Genomic DNA, 17,432 nt, shown 5'->3' with positions numbered 1-17,432 from the left:
CTTCTGTGAGGCCTCTCCAGCCTCCCTCCACACCATGACCTCTCAGCTCCTCTTTAACTCCCTTTCCCTCCCAAGTATTTCCCAGATCAGAGATCAGATTCCAAGGAGAGAATTAGTTTCACGCCCCAAAGAGCTGGCCACTCTCTGGATTGTATGCCTTTGGGTCAGGCCCTTTGCAACATGAGTGGGATCCCATCCTAAAGGAATGCAGGCCCACCCAACAGGCTTGGAAAGTGGAACGAGGACATCTCGTTTTGCCTGCTGTGTCTGGGGCCTGGGCCTACAAAGCTGGCCCTTTCCAAAGTAGGGTGGCTTTCTAGTAGGGGAGGCCCTCTGGTCTCAGTTCTCCTCCAGGAAGCTCTGTGCTCTTGGACAAGTCAAAGCAAGGTAGTGGGGGTGGGAGGTGGTCAACATCGTCTCAGAGGACTACTTTGAGTCTAAATCCTCCCAAGTGTGTTGGATTAGGAGAGCCAACTGACAACTCCCATTAGGAAGTAGGACTGGGTGACCCGGGTGTGAGGAACAGCAACTCTGGGTTGGGTCATCTGTCCTGCCACTGTGTCACAAACAGGAGGTTAAACTTGGCGCCTCAGTGTCCTCGTTTGTAACCTCTCTCCTGGTTGTTTTTGAGGATTCAGTGAGTTAACATGTGCTGCCAGAAGCAGAAGAAGGAACTGCTGAGCAGGGACTCCTGTGTGCTGCACTGTGCTGAGGATCCTCCTATAACTCTGTAGGGTCGGGGTTATTCCCTCTTTCTAGACAAAGAGACGGACTCAGAGCTGTTGAGGAACTAACTTGCTCAAGGTCAAAAAGCTGGCGTGGAACAGCAGAGTTTTAAATATAGGTTGGCAGTGACTCTGTGCCACACCCAACCAGCCGGGTTGTTGTGATCACACAGGTAACAACTTCAAAGTCACGAAGAGCCATCCTAGCATCCAGAAGGCCTTTACCTACAAAGGTGCTCAGTCCCCTCTGCTGAGAACAGGGTTCCACTCCCTGGTGTGGTCCGTCACCTGTGGACATCTCTATTGATTTTTTAAATGGAGCTTTCACTTCAGGGCAGCCAATGTTTAAGTGTTCACACATGGATTGATTCCTTAGCTCCTGGGTACTACAGATAAATAAAAATTGTGGTAGGGCATCAGGCTCTGAGCCAGGCCAAGCAGGTTTGGAGATTTCCTAAGCCTTTTATGAGGAAAAGTGGATTTTTAAAAAGTCCTGTGTGCAGTGATTCATGGACTCTGTTTTTCTCCTGTTGTGTGCTGTTTTTTCTATGAAAAAAATTATACTTTATGCATCCCTGGAAAGGGAAATTTGTAGCTTTTTTGTTTATCTCTACTTGTCACCTGAGCCTTCCCCAGGGGGCAGAGACTGATTTAAAGGCTGGAAAGACAAGTTCTGGTGAGGCCCAGTTTTCCGACACCCCTCCAGCCACATTTTGGAACAGTGAGGTTGTCACTACAAAGGGTTGTGACTAGAGTGAGTGGTAATTTAAAGCAATAGTGGGAAGCCCTGTAGCCTTGAGGCCTCCGTGCTCTCACACTTGTCATCACCATCATTAGGAAGAACTGGTATAGCCAGCCAGTTCGTCCTTTGAGGGAGGCCTGTGCTGCCTCCTTTGCACAGTGAAGAGACTCTTTAGAATGCAGGAGACTGTGTGGAATTGGGGTTAAGAGCTCTGGCTTGGAATTCAAGTGCTGTTTACTGGCAATGATGTTGGGCCAGCCATTTAGCATCTTTCAACCTGATCCCCATTTGTAAAATGGAATGAAAATTTGCTCTCTTACATTATAGGATTATTGCGAGGATTTAACGTGTTAACTGTATAGTGTTCCTAGCACATTATCTGGTAGATAGTAAATGCACATTAAATAGTAGCTACTATTAGTTCTTGCAAATAGTTGTGGCTCTTTTAATTTATAGATCCACAGAATTAGAGAAGCACCTTTGAGGCCGTCTAATTCAATCTGTACATCTACAAATGAGGAAATTAGTCTAGAGGGGAAGGGTTAGGGTTAGGGTTAGTCCTAGGTCAAGCAGCTAGTTAATGGCAGGACCAGGCCTGGAGGCCATGACTGATGCTGCTAGTGATTGTACACACTTGTGCCATACCTACAATCCACCAAGGACTCATTGTAAATGCTATTTCTGGGCCAGGTGTTCACTTCCTAGCAGGGCACACCTGGGGGATGGGGCAAGCCTAGATTGACCTAGGATGCTTTCATGTGGGTGTGGGTAGGTAGGGTTGTGAAGAGACACAGTTTATGTAGTTTTGGGATCCTCCAGGGAAGAGAACTCACTCTGTAGAGTTCAGGAGACTTATTCTCCTAGACTTGAAATTCTGTTGCTTTTCGAGAACATGTCTCCCCAGGCTTCAGATAGGGATTGCCTCCAGGGAGGGGATGGCTGGGTGTCGACTGGCTGCAAAAGGACTTCAACCTGATTTAGGATGTTTATTTTCTCTCCTTTAACAGGAGTTTAAAGAGTGAAAGAGTTGAAACAAACACGACAGATGGTAGTAGTTGGTACTGTGTGGCGGGAGTATTCAGTGTTTTCCTTTTCTGTATTTTAATTTCTCAAAATAAAAAAGTCAATCAGATACGCAGTGAGCCAAGCAGTTTAAAGATAAATTTCTGACAGATACATACTTCAGAACAGTGGTGGTTTGTTTGTTTGGTTTTGGTTTGTTTGTTTGGTTTTTGTTTTTAACATTTTGAGGAGCATTAATCCCTTTAAGAATCTTATGAGGCTAATAATTTTTTGCTGAAGGAAAGAGCTTTCAAAAAATGTTTGCAGAGAATGAGGACAATCTCTATGAGCTGATGTGGAGTGATTTCCTGCATATGTATTGTTAATTGTTTAAAAAAAGAAGCTACGTGTAAAAGAGTATCTGTAGTATGCCATATTTTATATAAGAAAATAAGGGATATTAAAAATATTATTATCTGTTCGTTTGTGCAAAGGAAGTACATGAAAGATGGACTGGGAACTAAAGAGATTGGTTACCTGCCTGGAGCTGGTGGGAAGGGGTAGGAAGGCGGGCCAGGGGGGATGAAAAGAGGGATGAGGGGTGAGTGACATTTCTCTGAGCACACCTTTGATAGCTTTGACTCTTAGAGCCCTGGTGATAGTAATTAAAAGTAGCCAGGATGTGGGGGACCCAAAATGGAACCCCAGCAGTTACAAATGAACTGACAGGGGTACAGATGAGTAACAGAGGCACAGGAAGGATGGGGAAAGACAACTGGAAACAATATTTTGAGTCTGTGCTGTAAGGCTAAAGACAAAAAGAACTCTACACAAATACTGTATTAGTAAATTTGTTTTTCACAGGGGTATGGCGTAGTAATTCTGAAACTACTTTATGTATATACAGAGATTTAACAAATACATAAATACACTGTAGATAATGAGAGCCAGGTTTCTCCCTGTCTGAGAAAGAAGTTACAAATAAGACAAGGAGGTATGTTAGAACCAACTCTCAGTATGAACACATGACTTTTTAACAGATATGTGGATAGATACAGAAATAAATATAAGTATGTGTATGTGTGTGGGTTAGTACACATACGTATATTTTCTAGCACTATTCTACTGAGACGATCTAGGAGCAATGATACCCCAGTAACAATGAACCTACTTAGCACCTAGATCCTGGTTTTTAAGTACTATTCTGCAGTGAAAGGAACCAGGGCTCCTTGGAAAAAGGGCTGATCCCAGGGCTGGAGCAGGTAAAATACAAGTGGCTGGAACACCTTGTGTTGTCAGAAGTAAAGAAGTGCTCAGAAGAGATTGGAGACATGTTGAGAGAATGCAAGAACCAACCCAAAGGAGCTCCCAGTGGCCAAATCTGGGACACTTGGAGCAACAAGATAAATAATGGAAGTACTGGATTACAACCACAGCATAAAATAGTTATCTATTAGTTATACCGATAGAAGTAAATAATTGAGGAAGTAAATAACTGGGGATAAGGCCAGGCAGTACGCAGACCACCCTGAAACCCATCCTCTGTAGCCGGGGTTGGCAAACTTTTCCTGTGAAGGACTAAATAGTAATGATCTGAGGGCTGCAGGTCATGTGGTCTCTATCTCAACCCCTCAGCTCTGCTGCTGTGCTATGACAGCAGCCACAGAATACCTGAGCGAGTGGGCACAGCTGCATTCCAGTAGAATGGCTTATGAAAACAGGCGGCCCGCAGGCCTAACTTCATTGACCCTGTTCTAGAGAATGCCTGTTTTAGAAGATCTTTTAGAAGATACCAGTTAGTTGTTTTTAGCTGTTTACAGACTAGATCTGATTGGGTTTGGGCGGTAGGAGGGCTACAGCCAAGACAGTTGTACCTGTAGCTCTGACAATCCATACTTCTTGTGACTTCAGAATTGCAGATTTGGAAAGAGACAGCTTTTATTTTGTTCAGATTTTGTTTGTGTGTGCCTGTTCTGTATAGTGGTACGTAGTTTGGACTTTGTGCTCTGACAGACCTGGGTTGGAAGCTTAGCTTTGCTGTCCCTAGCTGTGGGACCTTGGACGTGAGTCGCTTAACTTCTCTGAGTCTCCATTGCCTCATTTGTAAAATAGTAATGTTATTACCTATGAGGACAGAATTTTTGGATGAATCACTAAGAGAAAAGGAGTTGTTGTACCACATATTTCTTTGTGGGGGGAAAGGAGTGAGTCAGTTGAAGAGTCTGTTAGAGATTTAGGATTATAACCGTAGGATTTTGATTGTTGCACTCAGGAAGACCTCCGCGTGGATGGCCGTGGCTGTGAAGACTACCGATGTGTTGAAGTGGAAACTGACGTGGTGTCCAACACCAGTGGGTCTGCCAGAGTCAAGCTGGTGAGTACTGTGGCCACGGTCTGTACCCAGGTGGAGGAATGGGTAGGCTCTAGGGAACCAGTTGCAGGGCCCTCTGGGCTTTTGCAGTGCATATTGTTCCAGGGGAAATCTAAGACCCAAGCCAAACTCTGGGAGGGAGTCTGTATACATCTGAAGGACCCCTCACCTTCTCAAAGGGCCATCTTCCAAGTCCCGGCACTGATGCTAAGCGAGTCCCCCTGGAGGTGTACGTCTGGGAGAGGAGGGGGTGGTTGGGTGCCTGGCTGCCTGCCCCGAATGAGGACCCTTCTTGCATGTGTCTGCAGGGTCACACAGACATCTTGGTGGGAGTGAAAGCAGAAATGGGGACGCCGAAGCTGGAGAAACCAAATGAAGGTTACCTGGAGTTCTTTGTTGACTGGTCAGTGCTCTGCAGATGTTTTTAAAGAAAAATACTTTAAAAGATAGAAGATTCAGAGAATGAACCTCTGGTTTCTTGTTGAGCCCACTTTTATTTTGTATTTAATCATCATTCACCAGCCGGCAGGTATTTACTGAGTTCTCCTGTGTACCATGCACTGGGAAATGTGAAAGGACGCCTTGGCTCAGGTCCTGCCCTTATCCTAATCAGCTGGCCCTGGCTGGGCTTCATTTTCCTTGTCTGAAAAAGGAGGGTGTCTTCCAGCCAGCCCAGCACATGGTAGTTATGAGAGTCAAATGATGTCCTGTTTCTCTTCCTGCTCTAGTTTTGCATAAAACTTTTCATGACTTGCTTGGCAGAGCAGGGACTAGGGCCAGCCAAGCAGCCTGACAGGCCAAGGGGGTGGCAGCTGGGCAGGCAGTGTGGGTACTGGGAAAAGCAGAGACTCCGCAGTCTCTGCAGCCAGCCAGCCTTGTTGCTGGCTTCCTTCTCTGGCTAGCTGTGTGACCTCAGGCTAGTTACTCAGTCCCTCTGTGCCTAAATTTCTTTATCTAAAAAATTGAGATAATAATACTGTTGTGATGATGAGGAAGCGAAGTAGTGAAAATAGAGTGAGCATCCAGCACAGTGACTGGTTCAGTGGGCTTTCAAAAGTGTTCTTTCTCTCCCTTGTGTTACCTCCCCTTCTAGGGGTTGGGGCTTTTTATCGGGTTGCCAGCCCAGTCTCATCTTCTATCTGTAACTCCTCTTCTGGCTAGGTGGTGACAGCAGACCTTCTTGAGGTGGGTAAGGCTCTATCAGCTCACGCTAGGTGCAGGTATATAATATTGGTACTTTACTGGGAGGGGTGGCAAGACCACCCCCCACATTCAAACATTTCCTGAAAGGACTCACAGGACTTAGCATAGAGCATGGAGTTGTATTCAGAGCTATGATTATCACAGAAATGCAGCAACACATGTGTGATGATTCTACCTAGGAAAACCCATTAGAGACTCAGCACCCAAGATTATGATTGGGGCTGGTCACATAGGCACCCTCTGCTTTACACATACCAAAGTTCCAGACTCCCAGAAGGAAAGCAGGTGTTTAGCGTAAACCACGTTATTTGCACAGTCTAGGCACAGGAGACCCAGTTTACCGTTGACTGAGTCCACTCTGAGAGCCAAGTGCCCAGATGCCAGCTGAGGACCAACCTTGCAAGCAGACCCTTCTAAAGGTAGCAGCCTTGTCCCTGCAATGTCAGCCCTTTTCTGCAAAGATGCTAACCCACACTTGCACAGCGAGTTACAGTCTTCCAGTCTTCACTTCCAAACACAGAAGTTGATCCTCACAACACTCCTGTGAGAGAGATGACAAAAGGGGTTCAGAGAGGGTAAGTGACTTTCCTGGGATCACACAGCTAGTAATGCCAGCTCAGGTCTATCCAGTGCTGAGTCTTTGCTCTTTCTACTTCATGTAGCCTGCAGGAGCCAGCTTTAGAGGGATATCCTGCTTAGAGTTTTCAGAATGTGTCTGCGTTCATCTTTCTGGCCAGTTTTCCTTCCAGCCCATCCCTGCCCCAGCCCTGGCCCCTCCAGAGCAGTCTCCTCTTGGTTCTGCCCAGCTGCTCTCAGCAGTCTGAGCTGTCCAGTGGAATCGGCCCATCCTTTAAGTTGCTGTGCATGATGGTGAACTTGTTAAGGCCTCCAACTTATTCTTTCCTTTGCTCGTGGAGGAAGAAAAAAATGCCTCTCCTGCCTTGATCTGCCTGATTCGGTGCAGTAAACAGTCACTGAGGAGCAGACGCCATGTGTTAGGGGCTGTAATTTGCTTTCCTTTTCTTCCTCTTCATTATCCTTCTGCTTCATTCATCTTAGGCAGACCAAAGGCAGTCAGCCCAGCCACACCAAAGAGAGGGTGTTGCACTCAGATGCTTGGTATAAGAGACAACGTTTCATTGTGGCTCTGTGTCTGAACATGACTCCAATTAGCCTGCTGCTCTTGTCCCTTTCTTGTCTCAGCTGTAAGAGGGTGGGAGAGGAGCCTTTGAGCTGCCTCTTCCCAAGATCTGGCTTCTAGAAGTAAACCTCTGTCTCCTGGCTGAGAGTGACTGCCTGCTGGTCTCTTTTCCCCCTTTGTAAGTCTCAAGAGAACCTCACCAGGCCCAGAAACTCAATTTCCCAGGGAGTTCTCCTGAGTCTGTTTCTCAAGGTGGCACCCTTCGGCGTCTTTAAGTGGCTCAGTGTGATCAGCCCAGCCCAGAACCACCATGAGAGAGTCAAAAAATCCCATTTTCCTGCAAAGAAGAGCGAGGTTACCAAGCACCACTGGCTGCCACCTTTATCAGAACCTCATTTGCATATTCAAGGAGCAACTCATAATTGTGTAAACAAATAGACCCCTTTATTTGAATCCAATGAATAGGAATGGCTTCTGCGCACCTATGGCTATGTCCAGCCATAAGGATACTGCCCCCAACCCCATCTGGGCCCCAGGCGTGGGGCCTCTGCTGGAGAGCTCAAGGCATGCACCCATCCACAGGCTGAAACAGAGTTGTTACTCAGTGGGAGGAAAGTAATTTGCTGGGGCTGGGGGCCTCCTGCCTGACTGAGCCCAGCCTGACTTAACTACTTACTAGCAACTTTCATGTTTTAATTATTTAAATTACCAGTGGTAATTACCAGAGAGGTCACAGAAAATGAATTGCTTTTCTGCTAATTCCTTCTACTTCTATTTGTCTACTTGGAATAATATATGGAGCCTGGGGTAGACCCCTTCTCCCACCCCAATGATTTTCCCTGGGTCTTAGAAATTATGCCCTTAGGAAAGGGTACCCATGACACAGACCCTGATCCCCATACCAGTGGAGGAGGAAAACCTTGGGGTTCCTGAGATCTGCTCCAGAGATGCCTGGCAGCACTTTGACTAAACTGGGGGCACACTCGGACCTTCTAACTCCTGTCTCTATGTCTTTGTTTTGTTAGTTGTAACCTGAGAATAGGCCATTTTAAATAAGAAGCTTGAAACTTTGGGGAAAGATGGTTTCCCTCTAAAGCCCAGAAGGTAAGAATTTAATGAGCTGGTGTTTCACTCTGGTTACCACCAGGTGGCAGACCATCAAGTCACTTCTTGGCTCTCTGGCCACCATGTTCATGGGTTTAGGAGCTGTGTTTGGTCTCTCAGAGAGGCTGCGGGTTGTAACTGGAGGAGGTGAGAAGAACACGTTTCGTTCATAGACATTTCAGCGTGTCCGGCACTTGTCACTTCTCTGGGATCTCAACTACTTTTAAATGTGACCACTTGTTTTTTTTTTTTTCACTAATATTGAACTGGAAGCTTCAAGCCCGGAATTGGTGGGTGGAGCCACTTGATCTCTGTTCCTTATCTACTTTGTGCTGCTTGAAGGGGGCACCATTCTCATCTGAAGGGCTGGGGGTGGGGGCAAGGCAGAGGGGCAACCTGAAGAAGTCATTTGAGGCTCGCTGTGCTCTGAAAGTCTCCAGAGCTAACGATATAATTCTCCCAGGAACTTCAAACAAGGGCTTACGATGAAACACTCAGAATGTGCCACTGTTCCTGTATGCATTTGTAGGGAAGCTTTTGCAGGCTCAGAAGTGAGCACATGTGCTCCCAGAGGAATTGGGACCTACCTGGGGGCTAGATGACTAGAGGGGTAAGGCCTGGAGTCATCCCTGGCCCAGGTACCTACTAAATCACTTTTTCTGCCATGGGCCTGGCTGTAAGACTTCACAGCTTTGCAGGCTAGATTGACAGCAAGGGAAACAACAATGGGCCTAGTGTCTGAAGTCCTGTTCCAGGTAGACATGGCCTTGATCTCAGCCTAATCCAGTTAAACCAGAGATGTGCCAAGCAGGAGGAACACAGTGGAGGCGATAAGTCAGGAGGTTGGAGAACTGGGAGGGGCAGCGTTCCCAGGATTTTTATGTTTATCCAGCTCAATAAGCGATTTCCCAACAGCCCTGGAAGAGGGGCTGGGTCATACTTTATGAAGGATCTGAATTGGTTTTGGTAATTGTAATTATAGAAACCACTTGTTTTATGGCAAAAACAAAGAAACAAACAAACCAAACCCAAGTATATATTCCTCTACTGAAAGAATATATTGTGATGCCTGTGAACAGGAGGCTAGGATTACCAGCCTGCATTCTCTCGCTCTCTTTTTTTACTTGGCACTTAATAGAGAAGCTTTTTATTTAGGACTCCCTTGGTCTGCATTCGTTGACTCCAACATTTGTGGTCTAGTAATAAGTCCCAAGACCAGAGCACCCATTCATTACCTTGAGGCATAAGACAGACCCAAGGAACTCTAACCTGACTAATGTTAGGCTACAAGCCAAGCATGCTGAATTACACATTCAGGGAGAGTCCAGAGCAGGAGCTTTCCTTAGTCTCATGAGCATCTAAACCTTCCTTTCTCTGGCCACCAGCTATGCTGAAAGAGTTAACCTGTATTTTAAAACAGAAAAAAAAAGAAAAACCTTTTAAAATGGGAAAACTTTCCATTTTAAACCAGCCCAGTGTCAAAAAAAAACACAATGGGGCGTGGTTTTGTAGGTAGATTATTTAGCCTATTGGCCTAGGAAGTTCTTAAACCATCCCTTTGGGCTGAAGCCTTAGTGCATCAATCCCCAGTAATTAGTCCCTCCCAGGAGGATGTGGCCCACTGTAATAAGGGAAAGGTCAACTTTTTAAGCATAAGCATCTCTGCCTGGATTTGTTTACACAGTGGTCTGTTTAGATGCTCCCCCCCCCCGCCCCCCACCCCACCGGTATGTAGGCCTCTCACTGTTGTGGCCTCTCCCGTTGTGGAGCACAGGCTCCGGACGTGCAGGCTCAGTGGCCATGGCTCACGGGCCCAGCCGCTCTGTGGCATGTGGGATCTTCCCGGACCGGGGCACGAACCCATGTCCTCTGCATCGGCAGGCGGACTCTCAACCACTGCACCACCAGGGAAGCCCTAGATGCATTTTTTTTTTAAATAAATTTATTTATTTATTTTTGGCTGTGTTGGGTCTTTGTTTCTGTGCGAGGGCTTTCTCCAGTTGTGGCGAGCGGGGGCCACTCTTCATCACGGTGCGCGGGCCTCTCACTGTCGCGGCCTCTCCTGTTGCGATGCACTGGCTCCAGAAGCGCAGGCTCAGTAGTTGTGGCTCATGGGCCTAGTTGCTCTACGGCATGTGGGATCTTCCCAGACCAGGGCTCGAACCTATGTCCCCTGCATTGGCAGGCAGATTCCCAACCACTGTGCCACCAGGGAAGCCCTAGATGCATTTTTAAACACTTAAAAGATGAGACTTAATAGCTTAGCGTTTAAATTAGAAAGAGGTTGTCTTTTGCTAGCTGTGCAAAATAATGAACTTGGTCTCTAGTGACTTGATTATTTTACCATAAATGAGCTTCTTTTCATGGCTCAGTGCCTGAGTCTGGCAGAGGCAGTGAGGGAACAGTGAGGTTGCTATGACAGTAATGAAGTTTCTCATAGGGGTTTTAAACTGGGGTTCTGCTGGCTCGTAGTTGTAAGGGAAAACTATGAGAGTAGCAAAGTTATTATACAATGATACACTCTCATTGTTTTAGGATTCATCTTACATCTATATTAGAATGGACCAGACAAAAGGGACACTTAAATATATTAGGTGAGGTTTCTTTCAGCATTACACAAACGGGGTGAGTACAGCCTTGAGCCTTCATACAGGTTTTGCTTTGCCTGGAATCCCCTTGCGTGTCTATGGTCTGACCAGCTTCTACTCATCTTCAGGTTCAAGGCCTCCTATAACCCTCAACACGGGTTGACATCCCTCCTGACCCCCCACTCCTCCTGTTTGCCCAGTATCATGTGACTCCCCCCAGCAACTGGAATCGCTGACTTAGGGTCTGCATCTGCCTTGCTCAGTCTCTAGGTCTCCAGTGCCTAGCATAGGGCCCGGGACCTTCCAGGTGGATGAGTGGAAAGCTTCAATATGTGATTTTTCTAGAGACCATACTGAAATAACTGATTCCTTATCTTTCTAGGCCTTATTTATTACAATAAAATGATAACTGAAATGTTTATGTATCTCACAAGTGTATTAAGGATTTGTTTTCATTAAGCCAGAACCCTCAAAAATTTCCTGTTAAACACTTTGAGTAGTGCTTAGGGTGGCAAATGTCGATGCTTGTTCATTCTTTGTTGAGGTGATTTGGCATAAAATTAAAGAGGCTAAAAAGGAAAAAGTTTTCTCTAGAAAAATAAAGTAAAAGAGATAACCTAATATTTAAATTAGCCAACAGTCTTATTTTCCTGCTTTTCAGTACCATGATAATCTAAAGTTAATGACATAACTCTGGCATACTGTTATATATATATCTTCTAAATCATTACAGGAAAGTTATTGTACGTACATTGTGGTTTTTGTTTTGAGAATATCATATCATCATTTAGGGATGATGTATATAATGTAACCCCTCTGTAGGCTGGACTGATTATGTAGGCCTCTCTGGGCCTGCCAGAGAAGAGTCTTTATTATACCCTCAAGATACGAGTGTTCGTTATTACTGGCTGAGGTTCATCTTACCAGCGTTCTTGTTTCTCTTTGGATAAATATGGCTTCTGTAGAAGTCAGTGGGAACTCCCACCACACACACTGACACATCCAGGACACGGTCCTGGCCTGGCTGATTGCATGTGTCTGGAGGCTGGACAAGTGTCAGATGTATCCTTTCCTCATTTCAGTGATTTTCCTCATAGTGTTGGTTCTTCCAGCATCCCCCAGGGAAACTGGAACAAAGCCTGCCCTTTTGCTCTTTGCATTCGACAAGACTCACCCCTTTTCTGTTGCCCTTCTATATAGTTCAGCCAACGCTACCCCTGAATTTGAAGGTCGGGGAGGTGATGACCTTGGCACAGAGATTGCTAACACCCTCTACCGGATATTTAACAACAAGAGCAGCATCGACCTGAAGTCCCTGTGCATTAGTCCTCGGGAGCACTGCTGGATTCTCTACGTGGATGTTTTAGTAAGTATCACATTGCTGTACTGGCCATATTCTACCTTTGTTGGAAACCAGTTGGCCTACTTTCCTCCCACTGCTTTTTCCGTCTTCAGTTGGATGCTTTCAATTTCCAGGGTGAAGTTAGTTGGGAAAAGATTGGTCTCCTGTAATAATTTTTAAATTAAATACAACATAGTAGTGCACATATAATGCCATCTTACAGTAAAGTTACAGTCATATCATGGTAGCACCTAAAATTATCCACAGAGGCTGTCAGGGGAGAAGAAAACAAGAGATGCTCTCTAGATGGTGCCAACCAGAGTCGATGGGCAGAGTTTAGACAAGAAGGATAATGGAAGGATGATGAGCTCTTTACATGCATTTTCATGTAACCCTTACAAATGTTTTGTGAGTGGGCACTTGTTTTCCCCATTTATAAGTGAGGGAACTAAGACACAGAGAGGTCAAGTAACTAGCGCAGGAGGTCTCAGCTTGTGAGTAGTGGTACTGGGCCTCAAAGCCAGGTATGTTTAGTGCCAGAGCTGGCTCGTGACCTCACCAAGCCATCCTCCCTCGAAAACACTCTGTAGCCCAGCTACTCTGAGTACCGTGTTTCCCAGTGAGGTCCCTGAGGCCCTGCCTCCTCCCTCCTCCAGAGTCTGCACCTGCAGGAGTCTTTCTAGTCTAGCCCTCCATTTCCTTCCTGTTGCTTCCCTCCCAAATACTCGTCTGCCCAGTTTTTGGCACTTGGCAGTAACTTTTCTTACAGCTGTGATTAATTTTGCCAGTCTCTTGTTCATGTACAGGCTCTTGTTGGGTCTATCTTATTCCTTTTCATTTAATTTTATGAACCCTGAGATTAGTGGCTACATCTTCCAATTCATATTGAGGGCACAGGGCTAAGCCAGTGACCAAACAGGTTCTTTAATGAATCTGAAGATAAAGCCCATCTTGTGGACTGATAGTGAACGTCATGCAAGGAACAGCCCAGCTGTCTCTAATTGTCAGCCCTGTATGAAACAGGGCAGGGCTTTCTGGATACTTTTAAATTAATTTGATAATAGCTGGGAACAGCTAACCAAAAGAGAGCAGTGCTTACCATTGTCTAGCAAGTTAGGGCTGTTCTGAATGCTGATGCTAATGGGTAAAAATAATGAAATTACAAGTCTATTTGCTTTTTCTCATCTCTGGTAAGCAGGATGTATTTGTAGTTTGATTCCTACCAAGCAGGTAGTTTTACACATCCTGGTTTTGAGGAGGCGGGAACTGGCAGCCTACAGTCACTACCGATAAGAGGCAGGCTTCATAGCTGCCCAGGGAGGTGCAGCCCTGCACACTTGTGGTTTGGTAGGAGGCTGGCCCAGTAAGGGGGCCTGATGCTCTTTTGATTCAGTCAAGAAGCCTGTTCTCTCAGTACAGGCTCTTGAAAAACTGGTGAACATCATAAGGATGTTATCTCAGCTTAGAACCAGCATGCTTATCCCATGAGCAGGGATATATGGTGAGCAGGAGTGTCTCAGGTGCATTGTGTCTTGGTCACCTGCAGGACTTTCTTTCTTTTCTTTCCTTCCTTTTTTTTTTTTTTTTTTTTAATTTTTGGCCACACCCTGCAGCAGGTGGGACCTTAGTTCCCTGGCCAGGATTGAACCCATGCCCCATGCAGTGGAAGGTGGAGTCTTAACCACTGGACTGCCAGGGAAGTCCCAGGCCTTTCTTTTTAAGACTTTTTGCATTTGGATATCTTCTCTAATATTTTTTTAAAGGTTTTACTTATTTTGGAAGAAGATGTGAGCTTTTGAAATGTTGTCATCTTCAGAAAAGTTTTTAATGAATTAGAAAAGCATTTTTAAAATTATATTATTAGGGCTTCCCTGGTGGCACAGTGGTTGAGAGTCCGCCTGCCGATGCAGGGGACACGGGTTCGTGCCCTGGTCCAGGAAGATCCCACATGCCGCGGAGCGGCTGGGCCCGTGAGCCATGGCCACCGAGCCTGCGCATCTGGAGCCTGTGCTCCACAACGGGAGAGGACACAACAGTGAGAGGCCCACGTACCACAACAACAACAACAAAAATTATATTATTAATGAGGTAGATCACTTTTTGTCATTCACATAATTGCTTTCAGCCTTGGTGGGAACGTACTTCATGCATGTGAGGTAGGAGATAGGCTTTTGTTTGGGGAGTAAGTTTTTGTCCTTCATCTAAAAATACATTGAATACATTGAGTCCATGTTTGAAGCAAGATGATAGAACTCCAGTCCTGTCATTGGGATTTCAAAAGATGAATCTCCTGGATTTATTTTTACCAACTGGTCTGGGTAGTCCTCAGGCAGAGCCCATCTTTCAAACAAATATTCACTGGGCAGCCTTCCATGCTTTCATACTTTTATTGCAGGCACAGTTACTTGAAACCTATTATAGTCAGATGATCTACCTGTTTCCAGTATTGGTTTTTTTCCCCAATTGCCTTATTTTATGAGAGTAGAAATTTACCATCATGGAAACTTCATTCACCTTTGTTCTTCACAGTTCTTTAATGGCATACTTTTTACCCCAAGTGGGATAGCTTTGGCCTTCATTGCATTGACAGTGTACAGGCGACCTTTGGTGGGGAGATGGGTCACAAGGCTTGTCTTGCGAGGGGCCCCAGGAGCGGTGATGAGACCTGCATGTGGTCTGTGGCACTGGGCATGGGAGGGAAGGTGGAGTGGAGGAGCCACTGCAGCACCCGGCAGGGGCTGTGTGGTGCCAGGAGGTGCTCAACACAGGTATCTGAGAGGACAGTGGGGGGAAACCCAGGAGGAGCAGGATATTTGTGGGGAGGCAGGTTTTCTACTTGGCACACTGTACTTCATAGCAGTATGGTTTTTCTTATGAAAAGAAGGCCCTCATCCTCAGAGGCTAACAGAATAAGTTGTCCTGTTCCCCTAAAAGAGCCATTGTAGTATTTGTGCATTTGACGGGAGGTGCATCTGTGACCAAGTGTGTCTTCCTTCCCCTTCCCCAGCTCTGCTCCTGCCCCACCTCTGTTACAGGAGGGGTTTTCTCCTCAGCGAAGGTGGACACCTATGACCTCTCTGGGACCACAGTCCAGTCTCTCTGTAACACTAGTTGTCCGGCACCTCCCCGTTCCCTACCAGCTCGAGTAGGCCTGTTCAGATAGCCCAGTCAGGCTGCTTTTGGTCTCCACATACCCCCCCACTCTCCCCCTGCTTCTTGGCTGTGCCACTGTATTTAGCAGAAAGATTCTAGCTAGGCTGGGCCTGCTTGGCAGCAAGAGAGAAAGGTAGGGTCTCTGAGCATCTCTTATGTGCCAGGGATATAGGGATGTGATCTCATTTAGTCCTCATGGCCACCCTATAGAGAAGCGTGGCTTTGCTTCACTGAGGGGGAAACCGAAGCTCAGAGGACACCTAGCCAGCAAGTGGCCGAGAAGAGTGTCAGACGCACGCTGCCCGGCCTGGGTTCCTTGTCGTGCGGTACCCTATGAGGAGCCAGGCAGGCAAGCTGAGGCCTGGAGTTGGGTGCCTGCCCTTGGGGGCCCCTCGGCAGATACTTAGGGTTCAGCATTCTGCCCTCTTGATTTCATCTTTTGGTGATAAGCCAGAATGTTGAAAACCAATGTTTGTGTCCGGCTTTAACGGAATGTGGTACAGGACAGTAGAAAGGGCTCTGACTGGCCATGAGGCCCCTGAGCCCACCTGTCAGGGAAGGGTTGGCTGAGGTGCTCTCCAAGTCCTCTCCAGCTTGGAGGCCTCACAGCTGCTAGAGCAGACGTCAGCATTTATCTAGCACTTTCCTTGCATAAAGCAGATATTGTGGTCAGCAGAGTGTAAAACGGTGGTCTTCACCCCTGGCCAGTCATCAGGACCACCTAGGACCTGGAGTAAAATGCAGTGTCCAGGGCCTCACCCTGCATTGTTAATAAGCTCCCTGACCACGCATAGCCAGGGTTAGGAACCTGGGCTGTCAACAGTGAAGATGGAGAACATGCAGATGCACTCAGTCTGTGAGGACAACAATGGGAAGATGAAAGAGCAAATTAGTATTTAAAACACTTAGCTGACGCCTACTATGTGCCAGACACACTTCTAAGGGCTTTACAGATACTAAGTTGTTCAACACTTCTGGGAGATAGTGTGGCTTTCACCCTCCATGAGGCCCAGAGATGTTAGGTCCCACCCCGGGTTATTCAGTTACCCAGCAAAGATAGGAATCAAACCAGACTGTCTGGTGCAAGAGTCTAGCCAGAGGTGGGGGCCATGCTGTAGTCTGTACTTGAACCAGGGTACAGGAGAGCTAGTCCAGTTGCTAGACAAACAAGCTGCAGTTACAAAGCCAGTTGGTAATACAGGCTGGGGGATCATATTCTAATAAGCAGTAATTATACCAGGCTGTAGGAAAGATGATGTCTGCCCTGGAGGTTTGCCCAGAAAGCTTAAAGATGGGAATTAGAGTTTGCACTGGGTGTGAATGAAGTGCATGAGACATGCCAGGTGTGATTGTTGATTCTTAGTAGAGTTTGGAAGGCCTGGGTTTAGGGCCTGCCTGTCTTCCATGAATAATCACCAGGCTCCTCCTTCCCAGCAGCCCTTCCTCCCGGGCTCTGAAGATAAAGGAATGAACAAAACCAACAGGGTCCAGCCACACGAATTGACAGTTCAGATGAAGAGGAGATAGACTCTAAACAAACACACACGGAAGTACACAACTTTTCTTTCTACATGTGACTTCCTCTCCTCTCTTCCTGTTGGCTTTATTCCATAACTCAGGCCAAGGCTTCTTTAAAATAAGGAAGAAGGATGTGTTGCCTTCCTCTTAATAATGTGCTGTAACCCTCCCTGTTGAATGAGCACACGAGTACAGTCTACACTTTTGCTCATGGGCAAAAACGTGTGAAAGACCTTAGTTGTTACTATGCTTAATGTAGAACAGGGAGTGTTAGGTGTTTGAGCATCAGATGTACATTGGTAATTATGTGCAGTAGTAACAGCAGTAATCAACATGGCCCTGGTGGCAGCTGCAGCATCAGTGGCCACCATTTTTTACTTGTTTGGAGGCCAGGCATATGTTAGCAAAGATGAGAGTAACACTTGCCAAGTGCAACTGAGAGTTACCTGGGGCAAAACGCAGGTGATGAGTTCCTCCTTCAGCACAGGCCTGACAGGTTGAGGAGCTGCACCACAGGCTGAGGCCTCTGAGTGGTGGTACCAC

The 17,432-nt window shown here is 46.5% G+C and overlaps 1 protein-coding gene across 1 annotated transcript in view; it reads left to right on the top strand.

Annotated features, from left to right (window-relative positions):
* EXOSC7 (exosome component 7) overlaps positions 1–17,432 on the top strand; it is a 30,062-nt gene that overhangs the window by 2,986 nt on the left and 9,644 nt on the right. Inside the window, exons 2-4 of the mRNA XM_059077889.2 lie at positions 4,742–4,843; positions 5,149–5,243; positions 12,077–12,242. Of these exons, the coding sequence (XP_058933872.1) occupies positions 4,742–4,843; positions 5,149–5,243; positions 12,077–12,242 (363 nt within the window). The remainder of the gene's footprint in view (positions 1–4,741; positions 4,844–5,148; positions 5,244–12,076; positions 12,243–17,432) is intronic.

Source organism: Kogia breviceps, chromosome 10 (assembly GCF_026419965.1).
Source record: "Kogia breviceps isolate mKogBre1 chromosome 10, mKogBre1 haplotype 1, whole genome shotgun sequence".
In the NCBI taxonomy this organism is placed as follows: domain Eukaryota; kingdom Metazoa; phylum Chordata; class Mammalia; order Artiodactyla; family Physeteridae; genus Kogia; species Kogia breviceps.
The sequence above is the reverse complement of the archived record's forward strand: the minus strand, read 5'-3'. Positions and strand labels throughout refer to the sequence as shown.